At 33.7% G+C, this 27944-nt stretch overlaps 3 protein-coding genes and 1 long non-coding RNA gene across 4 annotated transcripts; all 4 read right to left on the reverse strand.

The window, feature by feature from the left end:
- Positions 1-982: 982 nt before the first annotated feature.
- LOC144839198 (growth hormone secretagogue receptor type 1-like) lies at positions 983-1918 on the reverse strand. The gene has a single exon (XM_078694513.1). It carries the CDS (start codon positions 1916-1918, stop codon positions 983-985), a length of 936 nt encoding a protein of 311 aa, XP_078550639.1.
- A 2518-nt stretch (positions 1919-4436) lies between these two features.
- Positions 4437-11368, reverse strand: LOC144839199 (medium-chain acyl-CoA ligase ACSF2, mitochondrial-like). Its single transcript, XM_078694514.1, has 15 exons — positions 11340-11368; positions 10733-10786; positions 10530-10638; positions 10169-10261; positions 9705-9853; positions 9468-9559; positions 9275-9348; positions 8968-9063; positions 8730-8878; positions 8416-8470; positions 8109-8195; positions 7782-7834; positions 7584-7641; positions 7139-7207; positions 4437-4642 (listed from the first exon to the last, which is right to left on the reverse strand). Exons 1-15 carry the CDS (start codon positions 11366-11368, stop codon positions 4571-4573), a joined length of 1239 nt encoding a protein of 412 aa, XP_078550640.1. The 3' UTR covers positions 4437-4570.
- A 425-nt stretch (positions 11369-11793) lies between these two features.
- Positions 11794-26343, reverse strand: LOC144839694 (medium-chain acyl-CoA ligase ACSF2, mitochondrial-like). Its single transcript, XM_078695158.1, has 18 exons — positions 26248-26343; positions 26008-26139; positions 25599-25652; positions 19848-19960; positions 19663-19710; positions 19468-19576; positions 19108-19200; positions 18649-18797; positions 18412-18503; positions 18219-18292; positions 16330-16425; positions 16092-16240; positions 15778-15832; positions 15471-15557; positions 15139-15191; positions 14941-14998; positions 14496-14564; positions 11794-11999 (listed from the first exon to the last, which is right to left on the reverse strand). Exons 1-18 carry the CDS (start codon positions 26341-26343, stop codon positions 11928-11930), a joined length of 1599 nt encoding a protein of 532 aa, XP_078551284.1. The 3' UTR covers positions 11794-11927.
- LOC144839695 (uncharacterized) lies at positions 11985-12454 on the reverse strand. Its single transcript, XR_013611778.1, has 3 exons — positions 12341-12454; positions 12182-12225; positions 11985-12093 (listed from the first exon to the last, which is right to left on the reverse strand). It is a non-coding gene; the product is annotated as an uncharacterized LOC144839695 (long non-coding RNA).
- Positions 26344-27944: the final 1601 nt, after the last annotated feature.

The raw sequence follows: 27944 nt of genomic DNA on the forward strand, positions 1-27944 counted from the left end.
CCATGGTATTGTTCAAACTCAATTTGATAACGACTCTTTAACATTCTCGGCGTGGTACGGCGAAACAGCACTAATCCCTTAATTGTACGCACGCGCACCAGAGATCAAATTGATACGCTCTGATCTTTCAGCATTTTATTCAAGCGGGATCTCCGAAGAGATACTTTTTATATATATAAACACAATAGGCATAGACATTAATTCCTAAACCGCCCCGTGATATACTGAAATTTAATTAATTTTGAAACGATAAGATGAGGAAATCTGTGAGAATGAGAAAAAGTCGCCCAACCGAGATTCGAACCCGGAGATCCCGCTTCGTGAATAAAAATACTGATAGATGAGGGCGTATCAATTTGATCTCTGGTGCGCGTGCGTACAATACAGCAACTAATGCTGTTCCGCCGTACACCACGCCAATAGTGTTAAAGAGTCGCTATCGAATGGGGTTTGAACTATACCATGAAAGCCCCAGTGGTCTAATGGTTAGGACATCTGCATATCAAGCAGAAGGTCCGGGTTCGAATCTCGGTTGGGCGACTTTTTATATGTAAATCATACTATCAAATTATTGAAACAGAACATACGTTGAGTCTTTAATAACATTTTTTATCAAAATTGCAATTTAATTGCTTCTTTCAATGATTTAATTTTAATAGGGTATTTATTAATTGTGTAATTCTACTTCTTCCCTCTCCATCCACGACAAAGTGATGATCGATTATTTAATTTCTTTTTCGTCCTTTCATTATCTTGACAATTGTCTAATAAAGGACGTTTCGCTGGTATAGGCCTATATAGTATTTTTTTTATTTAAGCCAATATAGCCGAAGCATCAAGTAACACAACAGAGAATAGACAGTGAACTTATCGTGTCAGGCATACGCTTCTATAGTATGGTATTTTTATTTTTCAGGTTAGTGCAGTAGTAGTACAGTATATTGTCATGGCAAAGATCAAGAGCATTATGTCAAATGAGTCTTCAAACATCAATGACCTTTAAGTTTGTGTCAGCTGTTATGGTATTAATAGATTCATCTGGAGAAATTCTGAAAACACTGAACGACAAACATTTTAGTATTTCAGTGCGAAACTGCTTTAAGGAAAGTGTGTAAATAACTGGATTCACAATATAATTCAAAATTGAGAAGTCTGCACCTATCAATCCAATGTATGTGCCGAGATCTATTTCAGAGGCAAACAGTAACGTAAATACAAGTACTGGTAAAAAACAAAGAATGTAAGCGGTGCTTACGGCTAAAAACACTTTGAGAGTTTTAACATGAATTGATGGTGGTGAAGGTGCTGCTGTACTTATAGGTAAAACAACCTGCCGTTTGAGACGGAGTTCACGGATAATACTACCATACACGAAAGCCATTGTTAGTAGAGTTGATATAAACATCAATAGGAAGATGGATCCAGATATAGGATAAAAGATTATCAGATCTGTTATGCCACATACTACTTCATATTCCATCTGAATTGGGACAAACAAAACAGCCTGTGGATTAATAAGGAAACCAATAATCCATGCAGATATTATCATTATCAATGTTCGTTTTGGTGTGTAATTAATCTCAAACCAAAATGGCTTCATAATAGCAAAGTACCTCTCTATTGTAATAAAAATTAAATTAACAGTAGAAACTGCTGATATACTCCAGTTGAAGGCAAATACTTTGCAATAAACTTTCAGGCCAAGTGGATCGATTAAGACAATATGCAGAAAATAAATAAAACATCCAATTGCATCGATAAGCGATTGGCTGAAAATAAACCAGCGAGTACTCCAACGCATTGATGTAACTCTGTTGATGACTACAAGAGCTAGAATGTTCAGAATGAAGCCAGTTATAGAAATGCCACATCCAACTTTGACAGCCACCCAGCTTTCTTCTGTGAAATTTAAATCCATCTTCAATGCGTGCAAATGAATAGTGAAGAAATGTGATTATTGTTTCTAAAATATTGTAATAGTTAAGAGAATAGTCACAAATGTAGAACCGTAATTTCACCAACTGGTTCAGTCTTTAGAGTTTCCATTGATCACATTTTTCTGTATTTGCTCTATTAATTATCAACCGGCATCAAAGTTTACTCAATCTTCACTTTCTAAAAGTTACTGCATTATTACTTATTATTAGCCAAAGCCAGTCGATGAATGGACTCCTTTCGCCTCAAATTTGCAGTCACCTTCTACGATTCCCTTATTTCTTTATTGTAATGATCTAAAAATATTTGTTTCACTGTTGAATAATCAATATTTCCAGATTTCCAAATTTTTTCAAAACTCCTTAACTCAAAATTATATTTTCCAGTTATTATCAAACACAAATAAATCATACAGCAATCAAGATTGATCGTCAGTGTACAATGTCTCCTTTCTCAACTTCTTATATACAAGTTGAGAACTGTGTCAGCAAAACCAAAATGAAAAGAAGCGAAGATTTTTAGCTTTAAATGATAATGCCCATGCACTACACAGAATGCTTATTATACCAATTCTGCAACAATTTAAATCCTATCTACTTTTAGAGATTGCTAATCATAGTAAGTGCTGGCACTGACAATCTGAATCAAGATTTGACAAAGATTAATTAATTTGTCACTTTCAACAAAATAATTAGGATAATGGCTCAAAATGAGTAAAAGCAACAACAAGTGACGATTGCGTAATATACTACTGGTGATGAACTTGAAAGATGATGACAAAAACAAACTGTTTCATGACGTGATTTTCAAGGCTACTAAACTACTTGATTAAACACAAAACTAGCTCCATTAGCCTTTCAAATTATAGAAAATGTTCATATGCTGATAAATTGCTCTCAGTGCAAAATGGAAAGCTGTTGTGCATCCATTAATAAAACATAAGTTAGGGTTCGCATTTTGGTAAACAGTTTTGTACGAGCCAGTGTTTTTATTTTTCTTTAAACCATTTCACTCCATAGGCCTAATTTGATTTGTTAATGGTACTTTGTACAAACCTTTGTTAGGCAACTTAATATTACAATCATGTTTACAAATTATGTATGAATTGTATGTATTAAATTTGTTTCAGATCTTGTTTTATTGTAGATAATATTTACTTTAATCCAATAATGCAACCTTAGATTTTAACATATTAATGCGTCTTCAGTTTAGTTTCTTACTTGTTCGTGTTCTTAGATTACATTCCGTGGTGAGTTTGTCCGTCCGAATCTATAGCTCACTATGTCGGTCGGTCGGTAAACTCTACCTTATATTCATATTTTTTCTTTATTTTGACATTGGATATTAATACTTGGAGGCAAATATAAATGTTTTTTTTAAATTTAACATTTTTAAACATTTTCAGCAATTTCGGTTGGTCGGTCGGTAGGTAAACACTAATATGAGGGACTAGTGCTGTTCCGCCGTACCACGCCGAGAATGTTAAAGAGTCGCTATCCAATTGGGTTTGAACTATACCATGAAAGCCCCAGTGGTGTTTTAGGACATCTGCATATCAAGCAGAAGGTTCCGGGTTCGAGTCTCGGTTGGGGCGATCTCATTCTTATTTCCTCATCTTTATCGTCGTTTCAAATGAATTAATTAAATTTCAGCAGTATATTACCGGGCGGTTTAGAATTAATGTTCTATGCCTAATGTGTTCGAAAACACTTCTCTACCATTCGTTCTTGAATGCGATCTCTCCAGCAGGTATGCTACAACAATGGGTTAAGAATGCTGTTGCAAAGGCTTCGACATTGTAGTGCCAGTCTCATGTTTACAGAATGTAGAATTCATTCTCTATGAATTTTTAAGAAAATCGATATATGGCTTGATGTGTAGACTCAAATCAAGTGAAAATACAATAGTATTTTATATATGTATTTTTAGTCGCATGGACGCGACTCTATAGTTCACTATGTCGGTCGGTCGGTCGGTCTGTCTGTCGGTCCGGTATCACTATGCGTTTTAGCACGCGACTTATGGCTGTTGGCCTTGTTTTACTACTTGTTACTTGTTTGCATAACTATCCCCATTATTGGGGACATTTCGCCGTCATTGACATTTTGTTGACATAGCACAACAATGGAACACTAATTCATTTAAAAAAACTAAAAACCTGAGACCTGTAACCCTAGGTAGGGACCCTGACGGGTACTCTCCCTCCGGGTCAAAGGGATCCCGAAACTCATCGGTGGGCTCGGTACACCAGCATAAATGTGAACGGTTGCCATTGGTTAATTATGTTACGAAAAGCACACACATCCGTATGTCACTTAGGAAAAATGAATGGTATTAAAATGACGACATATGAGTATACAATGTAATTAAATTATAAAATTGGTGGCTTACATTATAACAAGCTTTATTTTGAAAATCATTTGAATGAATACCAATTATTAAAACATAATCATCAACATTCAATTAGTTCCTTATTCTTGTTCACGTTAATTTGGAATTCAGTTTCTTTCTCACTAACAATATTACTAAAGATTACAAAAGTCACACTTAAATATTCAAAAATTATATAAATGCGTGTCCCGTATTAGCATAGAAACATGTTTATTTAATGTGGTGTGACTCTTCACTTAACACGTTATTCGGCATAAGGAGTTTCTGGTAATTTAATTCTACCAATAGCCATCTCTTGCAGCTTCTTACGATCCACCTGTAAATGATAATTACGAAGTTATTGAATACATGATATAAATCATCGACTGTAGTTAAGCTGTAGTAGTCGTTTCCGATGATCCATAACAATTCTGAAAAGAGGAAAACAACGTCAAACGGAGCGTGAGTAAGTGTTTTTGTCGTTCGTACAATCGTTCCTGATAGAAACTCAATACGTACCAACAAAGGAATGCCACGCTTTTGGTTAAACTCGAAAATAACATCTAAAAAATCAATCGTATGTTATGTAAATTAGAAACATAAAAGACGAATTTAAACCTAAACTTCGATATTGTAGCCTACTACTAGATTGCGTGCCTACCGATCTTTCAAAAATACCTTTGGAACAGCTAGTTATGTAACCACTTTTATGAAAAAATGTAATAGACGGTCCCTGGCGCTTTTATAGATCTGGTTGTGCACCAATAGCCATTGAAATTGGGCGTTATAATAATACACCAGTTAATGAGAGGAAATGTAGTCTGTGTAACTTGAATTGTATTGAAGATGAAATACACTGTTTTATGGAATGTTCAACTTATGATGATATCAGATCTCATTTATTCAACTTTATTAGCCGGCTCAACCCATCTTTTTCAGATGTAACAAATTTAGAAAAATTCAAATTGTTAATGTGTGATGGCAACCACTGTTGCTAAATTTGCCTATCAATTGCTCTCATTACGCCAGTCCATTTATTGTTTTTAACAAGTAATTTTTAACATACTTATTTACATTTTTTAAATATTTTTTTTCTCTGTTTTCTCTTCTACTCGGTAAAAGAGAGAGAAAAGAAAAAGAAGGAAAAAGAAAAAGTGTAGGTGTAGTAAGTCTGTTGTAAAGTAGTTATTTTTGATGTTTTTTATAAGTGTCTATTTTTAATCCGTGTATTTATAATTGTTATTTTATATATTCACTCATATGTCAGACTTGGCTGGTCTTAATGGTATTTTACAGGAGTGTGATTAAATAAATAAATACAAAATACAATATGAAATGAAGAATGAACCGTATGTTTATGAATAAAAATGAAGAATTTATACAATAAATGACTAAATATACGGGTAGTAAGCTACCAAAATAGAATGAATAGGCCTATTTAAATATGTTAATTAATTAATTACTTATGTTAAATATGGGATTACTTAACAAACCGTATCAAAGTGTTTCAAAACAGTTCTCTAGGCTACCATTCGTTCTTGAATGCCATCTCTCCAGCAGGTATGCTACAACAATGGGTTAATAATGCTGCTGAAAAGGCCTCGACATTGTAGTACCAGCCTCATGTTTACGGAATGTAGAATTCCTTCTCTATGAATTTTTAAGAAAATCGATATATGGCTTGATGTGTAGACTCAATTCAAGTGAAAATGTTTTAGTCTCAACGATTATAGGCAATGTCTTATATAAGTCAAAGATGCTCTACATGTGGAATGCCATCCTGAGATGAGCAGTAGTAATTAGTGCAGTCTTGTTTATTTTTTATTAATTTATATGTAATTTTACTTTCTATGGACCAGAGATTCTGAAATAAAAAATTGAATGAATCATAAATAAATACAAGTTTGTCTTCTTTCTGTTCACATTTTAACATTTATTTTTACTTAAAAATTACTTATAAATATTAAATAACTTCCTTAAGCGTAACCTAAACGTAACGGCCGGACCCACGGCAGCCAACAATGCAGCGCTTACTAGATTAGTAACCGAACCCTTAACCTAACCTTACATGATGCAGGCACCACATGTGATATGAATGAGATGCTGTATTACCAAATTATTCCTTTCATACTTCGGAAATATATAGTATGTGGAGATATAGCACTGGGAATCGGGTGGCTTACTTAGATCGTGAGGCGAATCTCCCATTATATTCGAATACGGTAATGTACCACGTTCTCTACGTCACATCCGAAAAAAAAACATTATCAAATTATTGTATATTTCGTGAAATATATATAAATCTACAGAAACTTAAATGAATTAATTTATAAACGATGAAGATGAATGACATTGATGAGAATGAGAAAAAAAACAGCAACCGAACATCGAACACAGAATGTACTTGATATGCAGAAAATGTTAATGAGATGCGACTCATTTTTCATAAGGCGTGTCCGGTAATTGAATTCGACCAATAGCCATCTCTTGCAGCTTCTTACGATCCACCTGTAAAAAACATGATTTTGTGATTTTAAATTACATTAGTAATGTTCTATGATCAAAGCTGACGTCATGGTCTAATTGTAGTCCTACTACATTCATTGACAAAGAGAAAGCGAATCAAATTAACACTCTACACCAGATCTTTTATTAATTACGGGAAATACGTTTTAAATATCTTTATCAAGTTTATTGTTTCACACAATAGTGGCATGGTAAATAATAAATATAGTGATTGATCTATTATCGATTTTTCAGATATATCTTTAAGTTTAAAGTACTTTACTAGTACTGTACTAGTACTGTATTAGCTAAGCCTTTAAGAAATCACCTTTCCTGAAGCGCCAGCTGGGAAAGAGTCAAAGATTAGAAAGTAAGACGGCTGGATTAAATCCGACATCTGAAAAAAATATTCGTCAAATTTAATAAGTTAAAATTGTGTATACAAAATTTAACTTTCGATAACCCAATTATCAAGTACTGTACTCACTTGAGCATCGAAAGGGTTGGGGGCGGCAGAAAGCTGAACATCGGGCGAGTGATGGCGACTGAGCCATGACGAATGACAGAAGGTCATCACGGAGTCATTTGCGTGATTAAGGCTAGTGAAAATAGCGGAAACGTAGCAAGCGAGTACTTGATAATTGGTTTATCAAAAGTTAAATTTTGTATACAATAAATAATAAAATAAATTTAAAAAATAACAAAATAAAAATATTTGAATTTCAATGAATCTTGATTTCTTGTGTTTATTTATTATTACTTGAGGTTAATACCTTTCCTTCGAAGATAGTTTTTAGTTCTTCTTCGGTGACATTGCAACCTTCATTTAATCTGAAATAATAAAGTAAATGTTTTTCTTTTTTAAAAGAATTCATAATCATACGAAACTGTTGAAAATAATGTCAAATAATTATATCCATTCAATTATATAAACGAATTCAAGTTTTGGTAGAAATTCAAACAATACGTACGTAACACATGCACATACATCTTCGCCGATCCTGTAATCTGGAATTGGTATAACCTGTGTTAGAAAAACAACATTTTACAATGTATTTCAGCATAGAGTATTTTATAATATTGTAAACATTGGGTTTGTTCTCCAAAGCCCGGAAGAACAACATATTGATATACTGTATGTGCAGAAACATGAATAACGTTATCATCACTTATAGCTTGGTTCCCACTAGGACGTAATGCAAGGACGTAAACGCAACGCAAACGTCTTGACCAATGACAATGACAGTTCGAATAATTCATCGCTTGTGATTGGTCACTAATGGGAACCAAGCATTTACCTGAGCAATGTTTACGGCTGGATGAGTTATTACTAAACTCTCCACTTCTGATGGATGGATATTGAAACCGCTTCTGATAATTATGTCCTGACAATAAAAATATTACTGTTAGCCTGTGAGAAATACAGTACTGACTACATATCATGTACCATAGCCCGTGGTTGTCGCGCGTGTAAAATGTGTGTAATTTCCGAGTGTCTGTATTTGCCGTCAGTGGACCACCACGACGTGATTACTCTGCAACTTCTTTCTGGTAACATAAGGAACTATTGAAACGATAATACTGTACATGTATATGTATATGTACCTTAATTCTACCAAGTATTGTCAGGTAGCCATCTGCACTTAGCTTACCAATATCTCTGAAATTAATAATAATTTACATGCACAATTCTTTTTAATTATTTTATATGCCTACTGCACATTCTGTCTAAGGTGTGCTTCACATAATTAACTTAAGTGGGTTTTGATAATTTACAATACAGAACATTTTACTTTCATATATTTCCAAATGTCTATGATAAGTGGATTATCTTATTCTGTAAAAACAGTCTACTGGTCCCGCCTAAGGGCCCAAAGAGCTGAAAATCATAATAAATAATAGTAAAGTTGTGATAGTACCCCATTTTAATCCATCCGTTTTCAGTGATCGTCTGTTTTGTTTTCTCAATATCACCATAGTAACCTCTGAACGCAACTGGACTTCGTACCCATACCTCTCCCTTTTCTCCGACTTCTACGGGACATCCTTCTTCATCAACTATTTGAAGCTGAAAATGTTGGATTTTAAACAATGTTAGTGTACAATTAAAAACATAATGATATGACACAAGTTGTGACAAAGATAAGTTGGCCTTACTTCAATATTGGGTAACGTGCGGCCTGTTGTATGCCAAACCAAGTCATCGACTGTCATGGAGCTGACGCTGGTGGTTTCTGTTGATCCATAAGAATTCTGGCAAGAAAATATAACAACTTTCATTCGTCAAAAACAAATAACGTCAAATGAACAAGTTCATCTCTGTTGCTGCTCCTCACGCCGTGTATAAATCGCCTAGCAAAACATCGGAGTTTACCCACATCGGAGTTTACCACACCGGAGTTTAGCTGCGCGATGTAAAGGTATATATATAATTAGATTATTATTATTATTATTTGATACGCACCAACAAACGAAATCCATACTTTTTGTGCAACTCAAAAATAACATCTTGCGGAATGTGCGAACCACCGGTCATACCTTTAACAACAAAAAAACACCACAAAATATTTATTTTTTCCCCTCGATTTTCTAAGATAGATAATGTTAAATATGTCCCTAACTATACTTGTATGAATAGAAGTTATACTGTTTATTACCCGATTGCAATGAAGATAGGTCGTACTTGTCACAAATAGGATTATACGCAAGATTAACCACACCATCTATCATCAGCAAGAATGAGTTGCATCTAATAAAGAAGATCAGTAGTCCTACAGTAATACCATTGAAAACCGTGCAAAGATCGAGACGCATATTTAATATCGACGCAAGCCTTAAACATTGATAATCGTACGTTTTTTACTCATTTTTAATTAAACGCATATTTACTTTACCTTTCAGCTTCGACGGCCTGAACAAACTTTTCAAATGTGTAGGTTGGTGAAGGAAACACTGAAGTTGTACCGAACAGAAGTGGCGCTACTTGACCCAGTTGCGTTGCTCCAACATGGGCCATGTTACCAACGCATGCAAATATATTGACCTTAGTTTAGAAAAGTAATCGTTATTATTATTAGACGTTATCAACATCATCAACGTCATCAGCAACATCAACGCCATCCTCCTCCTTCTCCCCATCACCATCGTCAGATAATCTTCATTCAGTGTCTTGTTATCGCTTGACGTCATCATACCATCTTCGTATTTTAATTTTCTAGCTTCAATTCAATTCAATTATTTTTTTTTTTTTTTACATTTATACGTTTTCTTGGTAATGTTCGTCATCTCACAAATTCCAGCGCTCCTAATTATGTTAGCATGGAACAACACTAGAAGGATAATAGCCCTATAGACATACTTGTTCCTCGTCAAATTGATCCGGTACAAATATGTTGTCGTTGAGTGTTTTGAAATGCGTAAACGGCACTAATTTCGGTGATCCAGTTGTGCCCTGTGGTAATACAATAGTTCAATTGTTTTAAAATCTTGAAAAAATAAATACAAATACATTAGTATAGTTTCATTTGGGATCACAGTAGGAATGATACGAATATCACACGATTAATTAATGAAGTTTACTCTTCCCTAATCAAATCTTTTTTTTTCAAACGTGAATGTCACGGATTTATCTATTGAATCAGTTAAAAATCAGTCATTTTGATTATTTTAAAGCATTTTTGAGCTTCAATTGATAATACAAGTTTAATCATATTTCTTACCGATGTCATACTAAAATGGCTGACGTCATCAATTGTGACTTTCTTAGCCGCTTTTGCTACTTCTTCCTCACATCCAGAAATTGATATATCATCGAAATTCAACGTTCCACTGAAAAAATGAAGAAAAAAGTTAACCTTGCAAACAACTAATTAAACTTTAATATGCATTATCGTTTTATTGATAGTAGGCCTACTTACTGTACCTTTTAAAATTTGAACCAGCGGCTATGACCTTCTTCAAGTCGGGGAACCTAAAACTATCCAATTGGGTTTGAACTATACCATGAAAGCCCCAGTGGTGTTTTAGGACATCTGCATATCAAGCAGAAGGTTCCGGGTTCGAGTCTCGGTTGGGGCGATCTCATTCTTATTTCCTCATCTTTATCGTTGTTTCAAATGAATTAATTAAATTTCAGCAGTATATTACCGGGCGGTTTAGAATTAATGTTCTATGCCTAATGTGTTCGAAAACACTTCTCTACCATTCGTTCTTGAATGCGATCTCTCCAGCAGGTATGCTACAACAATGGGTTAAGAATGCTGTTGCAAAGGCTTCGACATTGTAGTGCCAGTCTCATGTTTACAGAATGTAGAATTCATTCTCTATGAATTTTTAAGAAAATCGATATATGGCTTGATGTGTAGACTCAAATCAAGTGAAAATACAATAGTATTTTATATATGTATTTTTAGTCGCATGGACGCGACTCTATAGTTCACTATGTTGGTCGGTCGGTCGGTCTGTCTGTCGGTCCGGTATCACTATGCGTTTTAGCACGCGACTTATGGCTGTTGGCCTTGTTTTACTACTTGTTACTTGTTTGCATAACTATCCCCATTATTGGGGACATTTCGCCGTCATTGACATTTTGTTGACATAGCACAACAATGGAACACTAATTAATTTAAAAAAACTAAAACCTGAGACCTGTAACCCTAGGTAGGGACCCTGACGGGTACTCTCCCTCCGGGTCAAAGGGATCCCGAAACTCATCGGTGGGCTCGGTACACCAGCATAAATGTGAACGGTTGCCATTGGTTAATTATGTTACGAAAAGCACACACATCCGTATGTCACTTAGGAAAAATGAATGGTATTAAAATGACGACATATGAGTATACAATGTAATTAAATTATAAAATTGGTGGCTTACATTATAACAAGCTTTATTTTGAAAATCATTTGAATGAATACCAATTATTAAAACATAATCATCAACATTCAATTAGTTCCTTATTCTTGTTCACGTTAATTTGGAATTCAGTTTCTTTCTCACTAACAATATTACTAAAGATTACAAAAGTCACACTTAAATATTCAAAAATTATATAAATGCGTGTCCCGTATTAGCATAGAAACATGTTTATTTAATGTGGTGTGACTCTTCACTTAACACGTTATTCGGCATAAGGAGTTTCTGGTAATTTAATTCTACCAATAGCCATCTCTTGCAGCTTCTTACGATCCACCTGTAAATGATAATTACGAAGTTATTGAATACATGATATAAATCATCGACTGTAGTTAAGCTGTAGTAGTCGTTTCCGATGATCCATAACAATTCTGAAAAGAGGAAAACAACGTCAAACGGAGCGTGAGTAAGTGTTTTTGTCGTTCGTACAATCGTTCCTGATAGAAACTCAATACGTACCAACAAAGGAATGCCACGCTTTTGGTTAAACTCGAAAATAACATCTAAAAAATCAATCGTATGTTATGTAAATTAGAAACATAAAAGACGAATTTAAACCTAAACTTCGATATTGTAGCCTACTACTAGATTGCGTGCCTACCGATCTTTCAAAAATACCTTTGGAACAGCTAGTTATGTAACCACTTTTATGAAAAAATGTAATAGACGGTCCCTGGCGCTTTTTTAGATCTGGTTGTGCACCAATAGCCATTGAAATTGGGCGTTATAATAATACACCAGTTAATGAGAGGAAATGTAGTCTGTGTAACTTGAATTGTATTGAAGATGAAATACACTGTTTTATGGAATGTTCAACTTATGATGATATCAGATCTCATTTATTCAACTTTATTAGCCGGCTCAACCCATCTTTTTCAGATCTAACAAATTTAGAAAAATTCAAATTGTTAATGTGTGATGGCAACCACTGTTGCTAAATTTGCCTATCAATTGCTCTCATTACGCCAGTCCATTTATTGTTTTTAACAAGTAATTTTTAACATACTTATTTACATTTTTTAAATATTTTTTTTCTCTGTTTTCTCTTCTACTCGGTAAAAGAGAGAGAAGAGAAAAAGAAGGAAAAAGAAAAAGTGTAGGTGTAGTAAGTCTGTTGTAAAGTAGTTATTTTTGATGTTTTTTATAAGTGTCTATTTTTAATCCGTGTATTTATAATTGTTATTTTATATATTCACTCATATGTCAGACTTGGCTGGTCTTAATGGTATTTTACAGGAGTGTGATTAAATAAATAAATACAAAATACAATATGAAATGAAGAATGAACCGTATGTTTATGAATAAAAATGAAGAATTTATACAATAAATGACTAAATATACGGGTAGTAAGCTACCAAAATAGAATGAATAGGCCTATTTAAATATGTTAATTAATTAATTACTTATGTTAAATATGGGATTACTTAACAAACCGTATCAAAGTGTTTCAAAACAGTTCTCTAGGCTACCATTCGTTCTTGAATGCCATCTCTCCAGCAGGTATGCTACAACAATGGGTTAATAATGCTGCTGAAAAGGCCTCGACATTGTAGTACCAGCCTCATGTTTACGGAATGTAGAATTCCTTCTCTATGAATTTTTAAGAAAATCGATATATGGCTTGATGTGTAGACTCAATTCAAGTGAAAATGTTTTAGTCTCAACGATTATAGGCAATGTCTTATATAAGTCAAAGATGCTCTACATGTGGAATGCCATCCTGAGATGAGCAGTAGTAATTAGTGCAGTCTTGTTTATTTTTTATTAATTTATATGTAATTTTACTTTCTATGGACCAGAGATTCTGAAATAAAAAATTGAATGAATCATAAATAAATACAAGTTTGTCTTCTTTCTGTTCACATTTTAACATTTATTTTTACTTAAAAATTACTTATAAATATTAAATAACTTCCTTAAGCGTAACCTAAACGTAACGGCCGGACCCACGGCAGCCAACAATGCAGCGCTTACTAGATTAGTAACCGAACCCTTAACCTAACCTTACATGATGCAGGCACCACATGTGATATGAATGAGATGCTGTATTACCAAATTATTCCTTTCATACTTCGGAAATATATAGTATGTGGAGATATAGCACTGGGAATCGGGTGGCTTACTTAGATCGTGAGGCGAATCTCCCATTATATTCGAATACGGTAATGTACCACGTTCTCTACGTCACATCCGAAAAAAAAACATTATCAAATTATTGTATATTTCGTGAAATATATATAAATCTACAGAAACTTAAATGAATTAATTTATAAACGATGAAGATGAATGACATTGATGAGAATGAGAAAAAAAACAGCAACCGAACATCGAACACAGAATGTACTTGATATGCAGAAAATGTTAATGAGATGCGACTCATTTTTCATAAGGCGTGTCCGGTAATTGAATTCGACCAATAGCCATCTCTTGCAGCTTCTTACGATCCACCTGTAAAAAACATGATTTTGTGATTTTAAATTACATTAGTAATGTTCTATGATCAAAGCTGACGTCATGGTCTAATTGTAGTCCTACTACATTCATTGACAAAGAGAAAGCGAATCAAATTAACACTCTACACCAGATCTTTTATTAATTACGGGAAATACGTTTTAAATATCTTTATCAAGTTTATTGTTTCACACAATAGTGGCATGGTAAATAATAAATAAAGTGATTGATCTATTATCGATTTTTCAGATATATCTTTAAGTTTAAAGTACTTTACTAGTACTGTACTAGTACTGTATTAGCTAAGCCTTTAAGAAATCACCTTTCCTGAAGCGCCAGCTGGGAAAGAGTCAAAGATTAGAAAGTAAGACGGCTGGATTAAATCCGACATCTGAAAAAAATATTCGTCAAATTTAATAAGTTAAAATTGTGTATACAAAATTTAACTTTCGATAACCCAATTATCAAGTACTGTACTCACTTGAGCATCGAAAGGGTTGGGGGCGGCAGAAAGCTGAACATCGGGCGAGTGATGGCGACTGAGCCATGACGAATGACAGAAGGTCATCACGGAGTCATTTGCGTGATTAAGGCTAGTGAAAATAGCGGAAACGTAGCAAGCGAGTACTTGATAATTGGTTTATCAAAAGTTAAATTTTGTATACAATAAATAATAAAATAAATTTAAAAAATAACAAAATAAAAATATTTGAATTTCAATGAATCTTGATTTCTTGTGTTTATTTATTATTACTTGAGGTTAATACCTTTCCTTCGAAGATAGTTTTTAGTTCTTCTTCGGTGACATTGCAACCTTCATTTAATCTGAAATAATAAAGTAAATGTTTTTCTTTTTTAAAAGAATTCATAATCATACGAAACTGTTGAAAATAATGTCAAATAATTATATCCATTCAATTATATAAACGAATTCAAGTTTTGGTAGAAATTCAAACAATACGTACGTAACACATGCACATACATCTTCGCCGATCCTGTAATCTGGAATTGGTATAACCTGTGTTAGAAAAACAACATTTTACAATGTATTTCAGCATAGAGTATTTTATAATATTGTAAACATTGGGTTTGTTCTCCAAAGCCCGGAAGAACAACATATTGATATACTGTATGTGCAGAAACATGAATATTATAACGTTATCATCACTTATAGCTTGGTTCCCACTAGGACGTAATGCAAGGACGTAAACGCAACGCAAACGTCTTGACCAATGACAATGACAGTTCGAATAATTCATCGCTTGTGATTGGTCACTAATGGGAACCAAGCATTTACCTGAGCAATGTTTACGGCTGGATGAGTTATTACTAAACTCTCCACTTCTGATGGATGGATATTGAAACCGCTTCTGATAATTATGTCCTGACAATAAAAATATTACTGTTAGCCTGTGAGAAATACAGTACGGACTACATATCATGTACCATAGCCCGTGGTTGTCGCGCGTGTAAAATGTGTGTAATTTCCGAGTGTCTGTATTTGCCGTCAGTGGACCACCACGACGTGATTACTCTGCAACTTCTTTCTGGTAACATAAGGAACTATTGAAACGATAATACTGTACATGTATATGTATATGTACCTTAATTCTACCAAGTATTGTCAGGTAGCCATCTGCACTTAGCTTACCAATATCTCTGAAATTAATAATAATTTACATGCACAATTCTTTTTAATTATTTTATATGCCTACTGCACATTCTGTCTAAGGTGTGCTTCACATAATTAACTTAAGTGGGTTTTGATAATTTACAATACAGAACATTTTACTTTCATATATTTCCAAATGTCTATGATAAGTAGATTATCTTATTCTGTAAAAACAGTCTACTGGTCCCGCCTAAGGGCCCAAAGAGCTGAAAATCATAATAAATAATAGTAAAGTTGTGATAGTACCCCATTTTAATCCATCCGTTTTCAGTGATCGTCTGTTTTGTTTTCTCAATATCACCATAGTAACCTCTGAACGCAACTGGACTTCGTACCCATACCTCTCCCTTTTCTCCGACTTCTACGGGACATCCTTCTTCATCAACTATTTGAAGCTGAAAATGTTGGATTTTAAACAATGTTAGTGTACAATTAAAAACATAATGATATGACACAAGTTGTGACAAAGATAAGTTGGCCTTACTTCAATATTGGGTAACGTGCGGCCTGTTGTATGCCAAACCAAGTCATCGACTGTCATGGAGCTGACGCTGGTGGTTTCTGTTGATCCATAAGAATTCTGGCAAGAAAATATAACAACTTTCATTCGTCAAAAACAAATAACGTCAAATGAACAAGTTCATCTCTGTTGCTGCTCCTCACGCCGTGTATAAATCGCCTAGCAAAACATCGGAGTTTACCCACATCGGAGTTTAACCACACCGGAGTTTAGCTGCGCGATGTAAAGGTATATATATAATTAGGTGATCATTTAGAATAAAATGATCACCTATTGTTATTGTTCAAAATCTTTATTGTTGTTTTTGTTATTATTCTTCTTTCTGTACACTTTTGTGTAACAATTATCTCAATAAGTTGAATAGCAATGATCACAAATTTTTCACAATGTCTTTTAAATACTTTAACTTAACCATAATAAGCTTTTCAGCGTGATCACTCAACCGTGACGTCATTAATACGCGATTTTGTGAAATCACACTATCAATCATATCTCCATAACTCTTTATCACATATCAATAAAATTCACTAGACGTAAACTTCAGGTGAAGGGTAAATATATTAACAAATAAAAACTTACGTGTTTCAAGGTCATGCACGTGAAATTGCACGTTAAAAATTTAAATAGCTCCAAATTAAGTTTTGATCATTTTAGAGCATGAATTAGGCCATTTGCGTGTTTAAAAAAATTACTGCGCAAAAACACGTTTTTGCGCACGCAAATTTCAAAAAGCGTAAAAAATTAAATTTGATGTATAAATCACATTCTAATCACAATCCTTAGTACATTCACCGATTTTGAGTCCATTCGGACTTAAAATAACGCTATACGAGCATGTTAAAAATGACAAAATGCGCACATTAATTTCACAAAAGTTCTGATAATGGTGAAAAATAGGTCTTTTTTAAAATGAAAATAACTCTTCAGAATGCAAGATGACCCCAATTTTTTTATCTTATTCGGGAAGCCATTGAGTTGTAGATATGAATTCATGTACACATTTGACGTACAAAATGTTGTGACGTCATCAAATGGCCACTTGAATTTAAAATTAAGTTTTTTTCTCTTTCGTCATATAATTATCACATTCAATAGAACGCATCTCTGTTATTTTGTGCCTGATTTTCGCTCAAATTTTAGTATGTGATTTCTCAATTAATTGGCTTTCTCATGACTTGCCACTATTTTCATTTTAATGACGTCATCCTGCGTAAAACCTTGAATAACGTAGGTCGTGTAATTTCAACTTCGCCGTGAATTTAAATATCTTGCAGCTCTTCAGAATTGAAGGTTCCCTTGGTTATTATAATTTCTTATGAAAGCTGATGAAATGTAGATATGAATTCATATAAAAATCAAGCCTATCGGATGTTGTGACGTTAACATATGGCCAGATGAAGTTAAAAAGTAGTTTTTTCATCTTTTTCGTCAAAGTTATACAAATTTCAAAGAGCGCGCACAGCGCTTCTACGTGCCAGATTCTCTTCCAATTCTTATATTTATTTGCTCAATTCATAATCTTTCGAAATTGCCATCTTTAAATTTATTTTGATAATTCCATCATACCAAAAAATTAGAACATGATATGTGTCCCGTGATTTCAACTATGCTACACTGTATATAGATATACAGTATATACTGTACATATTGTATATGGCATATAATAGGCACAACTCAGCACTATAAGCGTATAATAGGATGGTATACATCAACATTTTCTGATCGTATGTTAACGTACGTGCATGTTTAAAAAAAATTAATTTCAGTAAAATGATAAAAATGATCACCTATAATTCGTCAAAGTGACGAATTAAATTCTAGTTAGATTATTATTATTATTATTTGATACGCACCAACAAACGAAATCCATACTTTTTGTGCAACTCAAAAATAACATCTGGCGGAATGTGCGAACCACCGGTCATACCTTTAACAACAAAAAAACACCACAAAATATTTATTTTTTCCCCTCGATTTTCTAAGATAGATAATGTTAAATATGTCCCTAACTATACTTATATGAATAGAAGTTATACTGTTTATTACCCGATTGCAATGAAGATAGGTCGTACTTGTCACAAATAGGATTATACGCAAGATTAACCACACCATCTATCATCAGCAAGAATGAGTTGCATCTAATAAAGAAGATCAGTAGGCCTACAGTAATACCATTGAAAACCGTGCAAAGTTCGAGACGCATATTTAATATCGACGCAAGCCTTAAACATTGATAATCGTACGTTTTTTACTCATTTTTAATTAAACGCATATTTACTTTACCTTTCAGCTTCGACGGCCTGAACAAACTTTTCAAATGTGTAGGTTGGTGAAGGAAACACTGAAGTTGTACCGAACAGAAGTGGCGCTACTTGACCCAGTTGCGTTGCTCCAACATGGGCCATGTTACCGACGCATGCAAATATATTGACCTTAGTTTAGAAAGGAATCGTTATTATTATTAGACGTTATCAACATCATCAACGTCATCAGCAACATCAACGCCATCCTCCTCCTTCTCCCCATCACCATCGTCAGATAATCTTCATTCAGTATCTTGTTATCGCTTGACGTCATCATACCATCTTCGTATTTTAATTTTCTAGCTTCAATTCAATTCAATTATTTTTTTTTTTACATTTATACGTTTTCTTGGTAATGTTCGTCATCTCACAAATTGCAGCGCTCCTAATTATGTTAGCATGGAACAACACTAGAAGGATAATAGACCTATAGACATACTTGTTCCTCGTCAAATTGATCCGGTACAAATATGTTGTCGTTGAGTGTTTTGAAATGCGTAAACGGCACTAATTTCGGTGATCCAGTTGTGCCCTGTGGTAATACAATAGTTCAATTGTTTTAATATCTTGAAAAAATAAATACAAATACATTAGTATAGTTTCATTTGGGATCACAGTAGGAATGATACGAATATCACACGATTAATTAATGAAGTTTACTCTTCCCTGATTAAATCTTTTTTTTTAAACGTGAATGTCGCGGATTTATCTATTGAATCAGTTAAAAATCAGTCATTTTAATTATTTTAAAGCATTTTTTAGCTTCAATTGATAATACAAGTTTAATCATATTTCTTACCGATGTCATACTAAAATGGCTGACGTCATCAATTGTGACTTTCTTAGCCGCTTTTACTACTTCTTCCTCACATCCAGAAATTGATATATCATCGAAATTCAACGTTCCACTGAAAAAATGAAGAAAAAAGTTAACCTTGCAAACAACTAATTAAACTTTAATATGCATTATCGTATAGTAGGCCTACTACTGTACCTTTTAAAATTTGAACCAGCGGCTATGACCTTCTTCAAGTCGGGGAACCTAAAACACAAATGAAAAGCTAATAATGTTAGGTATTAGCATGGACAAAATAACTAGTTATTTTGTCCATAATATCAGTGATATTGTATTGTATTATCCATGTGAACTTAATAATAACTTAATAATAATATACTCACTGTTTTGAATTTAGGTCACCTGGAATACTTCTACTTAACTCTGGAATCATTTCACAAGCCATTTGGTAAAGTGTGTCGGGGCTACGAGTTATGAACAACGCTTTGCATGACACCTGGCATTATGTAAAATATAAATTATGGTTAATTCTGACATAGGCGAGCACAATGCAAAAACTTCGGTACAAATCTCCGCCTTGGATACCTACCTTATCTATCTCAGATGTACCGCGAAACGTAGATTTGATAACATTAATGTGCAGTTCGACGCTATTTTTCCATATTTCTATCTTAGCAAGATATTATAAAGAGTTTTTTAACAACATTTATGATTTCAACAGTAGATTTTCTACTCAATTTCAATTCTTGGCGGTCAAGTTATTTCCGGGTTTATGATAAGTTCACCTTGCAGCAACATGGTTTCAACTATTTTCTCTCTTTTATACACAAGGGAGCAGTTAAAATAATAGATTTGACCCTAAAGGTGACTGGAAACAGGCACTTTCCATCAATCAATACAGTGTCCCTTTGGAAGACGGAAGAAGAAAACAGATACTATAGTAGGACTGGAGCTTAAGTTGGCCATAGCCATTTTAGTTGTTTGTTTATTTTAGGAACGGACCGCGCGTGTGAAAGGTACAGTAGTTAAAAAATAAAAATTATACTGCAAATTAATAAAGATCAAATTAAATATACGCCATAAAGAATCGGAATATATTGTGGGGAATAGTATTATAAAATTACATAGGGAGATTTGATGATAAGACATTAATCGAGTGAAATCCCGATAGCTGAGTTTTATTAAGTAAGCTGGCAGGAATAACTGTAGGCTATCTGTGTCCTGTTAGGACCGGGATGTCTGCCCATGTTGCAAGCCGTAATGTCTTCTTTCTTGGGCCGAAATGGCCCACTCTGTCACGGCAGTTAGTTTCAAAAGATGTTTAAATTAAATAATGTATTAATACTTATTAGGATGATATTTATTTGAATAAACGCCTCTCCAATAAAACATCACTTTGAATAATAATCACCACCCTCCCCCCCCCCCCCCCCCCGCCACCGCCAACCCAACTATCTAATAAACGTCCATCCCATCCACATTTATAATAACACAATTATACTATTTGTAGTAGAATTCATCGCACTGTTATCTACAATTTACTGTAATGTAATGATATAGGCCTACTTTTATAATTAAGAAATCAACCTTTGTATCAGAATTCAATAAGTTCACAAACTTGACCCAGAAAGTCCAGAGGAGAGTTTGTCCAGATGTTTTAAATGTCCATTTAGTTTATAATAAGAATCCCTAAAGAAAACACTTAGTTTAACATTTGACTTATCCCATCGTTAAACCAGGAGAGATTGACACTATTTAAGTACAGATTTGACAGTGTTATTCATCATTGAAATACCTTATTATACCGTTAATCACTCCCACTTAAACACCCCTGGATCAACTTAGAACCAATCGTTACCCTCACAGATTACGTAGTGACATATGTAAATGAACCGAAGCCAATATACTCCCAAGTTTCAGAAGAGCCCAGACACACTTCACAGCCACTTCTTCAGAAGAACACCTTACACACACTTCACAGCCACTTCTTCAGAAGAACACCTTACAGCCACTTTACAGAGCGCACACCTTACAGCCAGCATCACTAATCCTCTGTTCCTTAGTCAGTTAGTTATTCAATTATTGTATCAAGTATATTCTGAATAAATAATATATGTTACGACAGCAAAGCGAGTAAAGAGTCTTCCTTACAAAGTACCTCATAACAACATTATATTACATGGTGGAAGACCCAAATTTTACAAGGGACAGAGCGAGGAAACCAGAATTTACAAGAAAATTAACATAAAGACAAGAAGCAGAAAATAAAAGCAAGAGATAATTTCTTGAAACAGATAGAGAGAGACGAAGACGAAGAAAACCAGCCACCAGTCAGATAATTGTTTGATAGGAGAAAACCGAAAATTACACGAAGACAAGCTAAAATTTATATTTTAATCAGACAAGCAGAGTTTTTTTTTTTCAATTAAGCAGTTAACTGGATCAAGAGAAGCAGAATTTTTTTTTCAAGACAGCATTTTAACTGGATCAAGAGAAGCAGAATTTTTTCATTTCGTATAACCGTTTGATGAAGATAAAGAAGATAATCAAGGAAGACACAAGAAGACTCAAGACGGAAAACAGAAGCAAGCGGACAAGAACGTTTCGTTTGGACACTTTCAAGTTTTTTTTAGAACGTTTTTTTAACATTTACTTTTTTTTAATTTTGAACTTCGAGCATTTGAACATTGATGAACACCTTTCACATTTTTTTTGAGTTCGTTGTTTGAAAATTTGAACATTGATGAGCACTTTTAACATTTCTTTAATTCGTTGTTTGAACATTTGAACATTGTTGAACACTTTTTTGCATTTCCTTTAATTCGTTTTAATTGGATCCGAAGCATTGGGGTAAGTCAAAACCATTTTGAATTGTAACCCTGTGTGAAAGTTCATGGTATACACTTAAAATTTTTTTTAAATTGTTAAAATAATCATAATAATAAAATGAAACCACCGATAACAACGAACACATTCAGAATACCGTTAACGTAGTAAATGACGAAAACAACGTTTAATTTGTCGACGAACATGATAGGACACCCACCCAATTGCAATCAGATACCTTTACACACCCAACTAAAGTAGAACCCCTTAACTTGCAACCTTACATTGACTGTGTAGAGAATAACATGGGATTAGCAGCCCCATTCCAAATGAAAGAAGAACAAATTAAGGAACAAACTAATTTAATTATGACAGCACCTAATGATTCAAATATGACATTAAACCGAGGTAGATTTAAAGCAGGACATTTCCAAGTTTTAGTTTCGTATTCTAAACCGACTTCAGCCAAATGTAACACCGATAAAACAAAACACGACTCCAATGTTCGAAAATTTTGGTGGAATATCGACAGATATAACGATACAGATAAATTGATTAAAGAGATTATTAATGATAAACAGATACCGATAAGTGGATCGCCAAAACGATTCATAAAACGTTTGTATAATGCAACAAGTTACTGATTTCATTTTTGCAAGAATTTTTTTTAAATTACGACATTTGCTAAATTATTGATAGCATAGTCTACGTATTTGATTTGATTTGTTTAGTAACGATGTGATTTCAGTTAAAAGAGAATTGAAATTATGATTAAGTATTGATTTTGTAACGAGTTTGATAATGATTAATTTTGAATTTTGATGATCGATATATTGAGATATTGAAAAGAACGACAATCATTTTGTAACAAATATTTTGTTTAACCTTTGAGTCGTTAATCTCAAGCATTAATTAATTAATTGATACAAGAACAGGAGATTTTCTTAGTACTTTTAATTGTATTTTTACATTAAGTACAAAAGTCGAATTTGTCGACCGATTGAGATCGTAATTACCTGTAAATATAAATGCTTAAATCGATAAAGTTGTGATGATAACGATATATTGTGGATAAGTTTGTGTCAGCGGGACACACACGTTTGTTTCTTTTAAAGTTTTAAGTGATTAAGTTTGCTATTTTGAGTTAATTATTGATTTTAGGCTAATCAGCCACAGTTTCTTAAGTTTTATGTTTTAATTTGATTGATTTATGTTCGAAGGCCATTAGAATGCGATAAGTTGTCGCACGATTTGATGTATGTTCAATGTAACATACTATTTTTAAGTTTTGTATTTTTATTTTGACCGATTTTGTTTGATTTACGCGAATACCGTTATTATAGATTAGAGTGCATAATTAACAAGAGTTGCCTTCTTGACCGATGTTCTTTAGGGAAACCCAACCGTTGTGATGTCTTTATTTCGGTAATCCGAGTGTAGCATGCCTCCAAAGCAACGGACCCACAATTATGTCGATCTTGAAGAACACTTTTGTCCTTTATACATTTTTTTTCCAAATTTTTTTTATAAATTCCGGAAATTCTTATACCAAATTTCATTTTTTTTAAGAGAGAGAAGAGAGAGAGAGTGAAAGTGATAAGGTTACACTTCAGAGTCAATGGTTTTGACTAACTCAATTTTTGCTTATATGTATAATCATGTTTTTTTTCTTTTATATAACTTTAATTTTGCATGCCACTATTATAACCATTTTTATATTTTAAATAGATTAGAAAAAAAAAAAAGGGAAACAGAGGGATGTAATGTAATGATATAGGCCTACTTTTATAATTAAGAAATCAACCTTTGTATCAGAATTCAATAAGTTCACAAACTTGACCCAGAAAGTCCAGAGGAGAGTTTGTCCAGATGTTTTAAATGTCCATTTAGTTTATAATAAGAATCCCTAAAGAAAACACTTAGTTTAACATTTGACTTATCCCATCGTTAAACCAGGAGAGATTGACACTATTTAAGTACAGATTTGACAGTGTTATTCATCATTGAAATACCTTATTATACCGTTAATCACTCCCACTTAAACACCCCTGGATCAACTTAGAACCAATCGTTACCCTCACAGATTACGTAGTGACATATGTAAATGAACCGAAGCCAATATACTCCCAAGTTTCAGAAGAGCCCAGACACACTTCACAGCCACTTCTTCAGAAGAACACCTTACACACACTTCACAGCCACTTCTTCAGAAGAACACCTTACAGCCACTTTACAGAGCGCACACCTTACAGCCAGCATCACTAATCCTCTGTTCCTTAGTCAGTTAGTTATTCAATTATTGTATCAAGTATATTCTGAATAAATAATATATGTTACGACAGCAAAGCGAGTAAAGAGTCTTCCTTACAAAGTACCTCATAACAACATTATATTACATTACCAAGCATTTGTTATTCTTTTTTACCACTTTTCATATCTATTAGATAGAGGATTTCATTTGATTATAAATGTTACCATATCATTAAAACTAAAAAATTTAACATATATCCCTCGAATAAGCCCCTCCCTCGAGTCAAATGAACTCCGCCTCCCCACCTCCGCCCTATAAGGGCCCTACCAAATAATAAAGACTATACTTTAAAATGTTATTAATCATCTAAGACACTGTGAAACAGAATAGTTTAGTTTTACGAATGTCAAGCATTTTCAATAATGGTAACCGACAGAAAACGTAAAAGAAGAACATTATCATTCCGAGAACCATCGTCTACACTTCCTAGAGGGGGAGCGAGCGAAGCGAGCTCACCCTCTAGTTATGTAAATTTCTAAATAGTTATAATACTGCAGGATGAAATGTTAGAAGCTCACGACTGCGATAAGGCATTATTACGCTCTAGTTGTGGATTCTTTAATATTGGCATGATCTGAGGAAATCTTATTATTTTTTTAAAAAGATATTAAAACAAATATGAAATTACTGTAGTATAAACCACACATAAATTACAATTATAATGCCTTTTAAAAATGACTTCACTGCTACTAAAAACAAAATCTAAATGTCAATATGTTAATGTATAATTAAGAAAGAGGTCTCGTTGTAAATTTACATATTATTACGGTATTAATAATTTTCTATAAAAATTATCATACATTACTATACATGTATTTTAATTTTAATATGAATTCGTACAAAACAAAAGAGTAGGCCTCACAATTAAAATATTTTGTCGGAAAAAAAGCTGGTTCCAGAACCAGAAAAAATATGGAATATGTTTCTGGTTAAGAAATGTTTTCAATAAGGCATCTAATAACGACGGGAAAGTTGAACAAGAACATAGATGACTTACTTGTAATATTATTTTCTGAAAACTCTGAGGAGTATGACCAATTAGCAGATTAGCCTGAAGAAAAATAAAAACGGAGTTGCTGACTTTATTTTAAAGGCTAAAGCGTCACGGTTCCCACTAGCGACGCAGCGTAACGCAACGCAGTAACGTATTGACGCAAAATGTTCTATTGCGTAATCACCGACGACGCGGTGCTGCAAACATCGCAGGTTTGATTTCACGCAAGCGGAGGCAAACACAATTATTGGAAGGGCATTTGCTTACGCTGCGTAGGTTGCGTCGGTAGTGGGGACCACGCCTTACTCTTTAACATGTTAAAGTTAGGCCTACAATATTTTTTTACCGAGATATCAGTCGATATACAACGACTAAATAATGTATTATATAACTAAACCTACTGAGTACCTACCACACCGACGCCTATTGCTCTCGCTGCACTTGTAATAAGTGGCCATTCTATGTGGTTAGCGCCTATAACAGCTATACGATCACCACGACGAAGACCAAGTTTGAGTAAGAACCCGGCTGCTAAGTCTATCACCTGAAAAAGATAATTAGTTCAGATTCAATGATGTAAAAATAAAGTATCAGGCCTAATATCAGTAGTAGATATTACATATTAATAATGAACATTCAAACAATATCTCACCATTTTCTTAAATTCAGCAAAAGTAACTCGTTCATTATCGGCAACAAAAACAAGCATTTCTCTGTCTGGATTTTTCTTCACTCTCTTTTCCAACATTTCGTGCATCGTCAGCCCAATAAAGGGACTGCGACTGGGGGTATGAACGTAACTCTTACTTCGCGAAAAAGCCATTCTACTATAACTTACGCACGATCGATTCTACTACTCAATTTTACAGTGGAGTATAGGAAACAATAATACAATGCATACAAGCATTGTTAATGACCTTATAGTTAAAAGGAGCAGTCAATATCACCATTCAACGAATACAAAGCATTTGGAAGGTCAGATACAAAGGTCAACAAATGTTTGAAATTGTTAATAGATTGTGAAGGATAAACGAAAGCATAAGCTCTGTATACACCATCACATTTTATGTGACAAAAAATGTGATGTGCCCATATATGGACATGATGATGTCATATCACTACTATATTTAAGAATATCACTACCATATTTGGGCACATCACATTTTTTTGTCAAACTAGTTTGATAGTGTAGACAGAGCTTTACAGGTAACAAGTAAACCATGCACATATTTACTAGCTACGATGCTATTCACTGGGTGATAATTTAATATAGGATTATATGGAGAATTAAAAGACGTTTACTATATAATTTCAATATAAAATTTAATGACAAAAATAGAGATCGACGTTTCGGTACCATCATAGAACCATTTTCAAGATCAAGTGAATACAAAACAATAATAATTATGTGCACTAAGCACCAAAGTTGGTGACAGGAAATGCTAATTGAGGGCTAATTAAGTAATTAGCTCCTCCTACTGAGTTAGATAAACAATTTAGCTTTGATGGAATCCGATTGTTTATTGAGTGTAGGTTTTATCTCTTTGATCCACAACATCTCCTTAATTAGGCAATCAAACTTATTGTTACATTTAGATAAGACTCTAAAGTATTCTACGCATGACATTTTCCTATCAGAGGTTGATAATGTAACAAAGATTTTTCAAAAGTTGAATTATCCTTTAGATCTTATTAGTAATATTGTTAAGGCTTTCAACCAATCCATTAATACTTGTGTGACTCCTAGTAATACTAATGAAGATATGCTAACTGATGAATCTCCCCAGCCTATTAGGATTGTACTACCGTACAAGGATCAAACTTGTTGTAACACGGTTACTAAACAACTTAAACAACTTAGTGCGAAGATTGAAAACGATATTTTACCAGTATTTACTAGTCGTAAGATAGGTGACACCTTAAAACCTAAAGAAATGAAACCCAGAATCATTAATTCACAATGCGTGGTGTACAAATTTCAATGTGGTTTGTGTGATACAAACTATGTCGGTTACACTTGCCGACACCTTTACAAACGCATTAATGAACATAACAAAAGTATTATAGGCGATCACCTAAAACAACATGGCATAACTGGTGATATCTCAGAATACTTTAGAGTCTTATCTAAATGTAACAATAAGTTTGATTGCCTAATTAAGGAGATGTTGTGGATCAAAGAGATAAAACCTACACTCAATAAACAATCGGATTCCATCAAAGCTAAATTGTTTATCTAACTCAGTAGGAGGAGCTAATTACTTAATTAGCCCTCAATTAGCATTTCCTGTCACCAACTTTGGTGCTTAGTGCACATAATTATTATTGTTTTGTATTCACTTGATCTTG

Source organism: Antedon bifida, chromosome 4 (assembly GCF_963402885.1).
Source record: "Antedon bifida chromosome 4, ecAntBifi1.1, whole genome shotgun sequence".
Lineage (NCBI taxonomy): Eukaryota > Metazoa > Echinodermata > Crinoidea > Comatulida > Antedonidae > Antedon > Antedon bifida.

Bases quoted from the DNA above. Each gene is read 5' to 3' on its own strand.
- LOC144839198 (XM_078694513.1), bottom strand. From the start codon at position 1,918: ATGGATTTAAATTTCACAGAAGAAAGCTGGGTGGCTGTCAAAGTTGGA.
- LOC144839199 (XM_078694514.1), bottom strand. From the start codon at position 11,368: ATGGGGATAGTTATGCAAACAAGTAACAA. The intron at 10,262-10,529 runs GTAAGAAATATG...GTATTACCACAG, and splicing joins GCCATTTTAGTATGACATCG to GGCACAACTGGATCACCGAA. The intron at 9,349-9,467 runs GTAATAAACAGT...TTGTTGTTAAAG, and splicing joins CCTATCTTCATTGCAATCGG to GTATGACCGGTGGTTCGCAC.
- LOC144839694 (XM_078695158.1), bottom strand. From the start codon at position 26,343: ATGTTGGAAAAGAGAGTGAAGAAAAATCCAGACAGAGAAATGCTTGTT. The intron at 19,201-19,467 runs GTAAGAAATATG...GTATTACCACAG, and splicing joins GCCATTTTAGTATGACATCG to GGCACAACTGGATCACCGAA. The intron at 12,000-14,495 runs GTGATTTCTTAA...TATCATTTACAG, and splicing joins CAGCTGGCGCTTCAGGAAAG to GTGGATCGTAAGAAGCTGCA.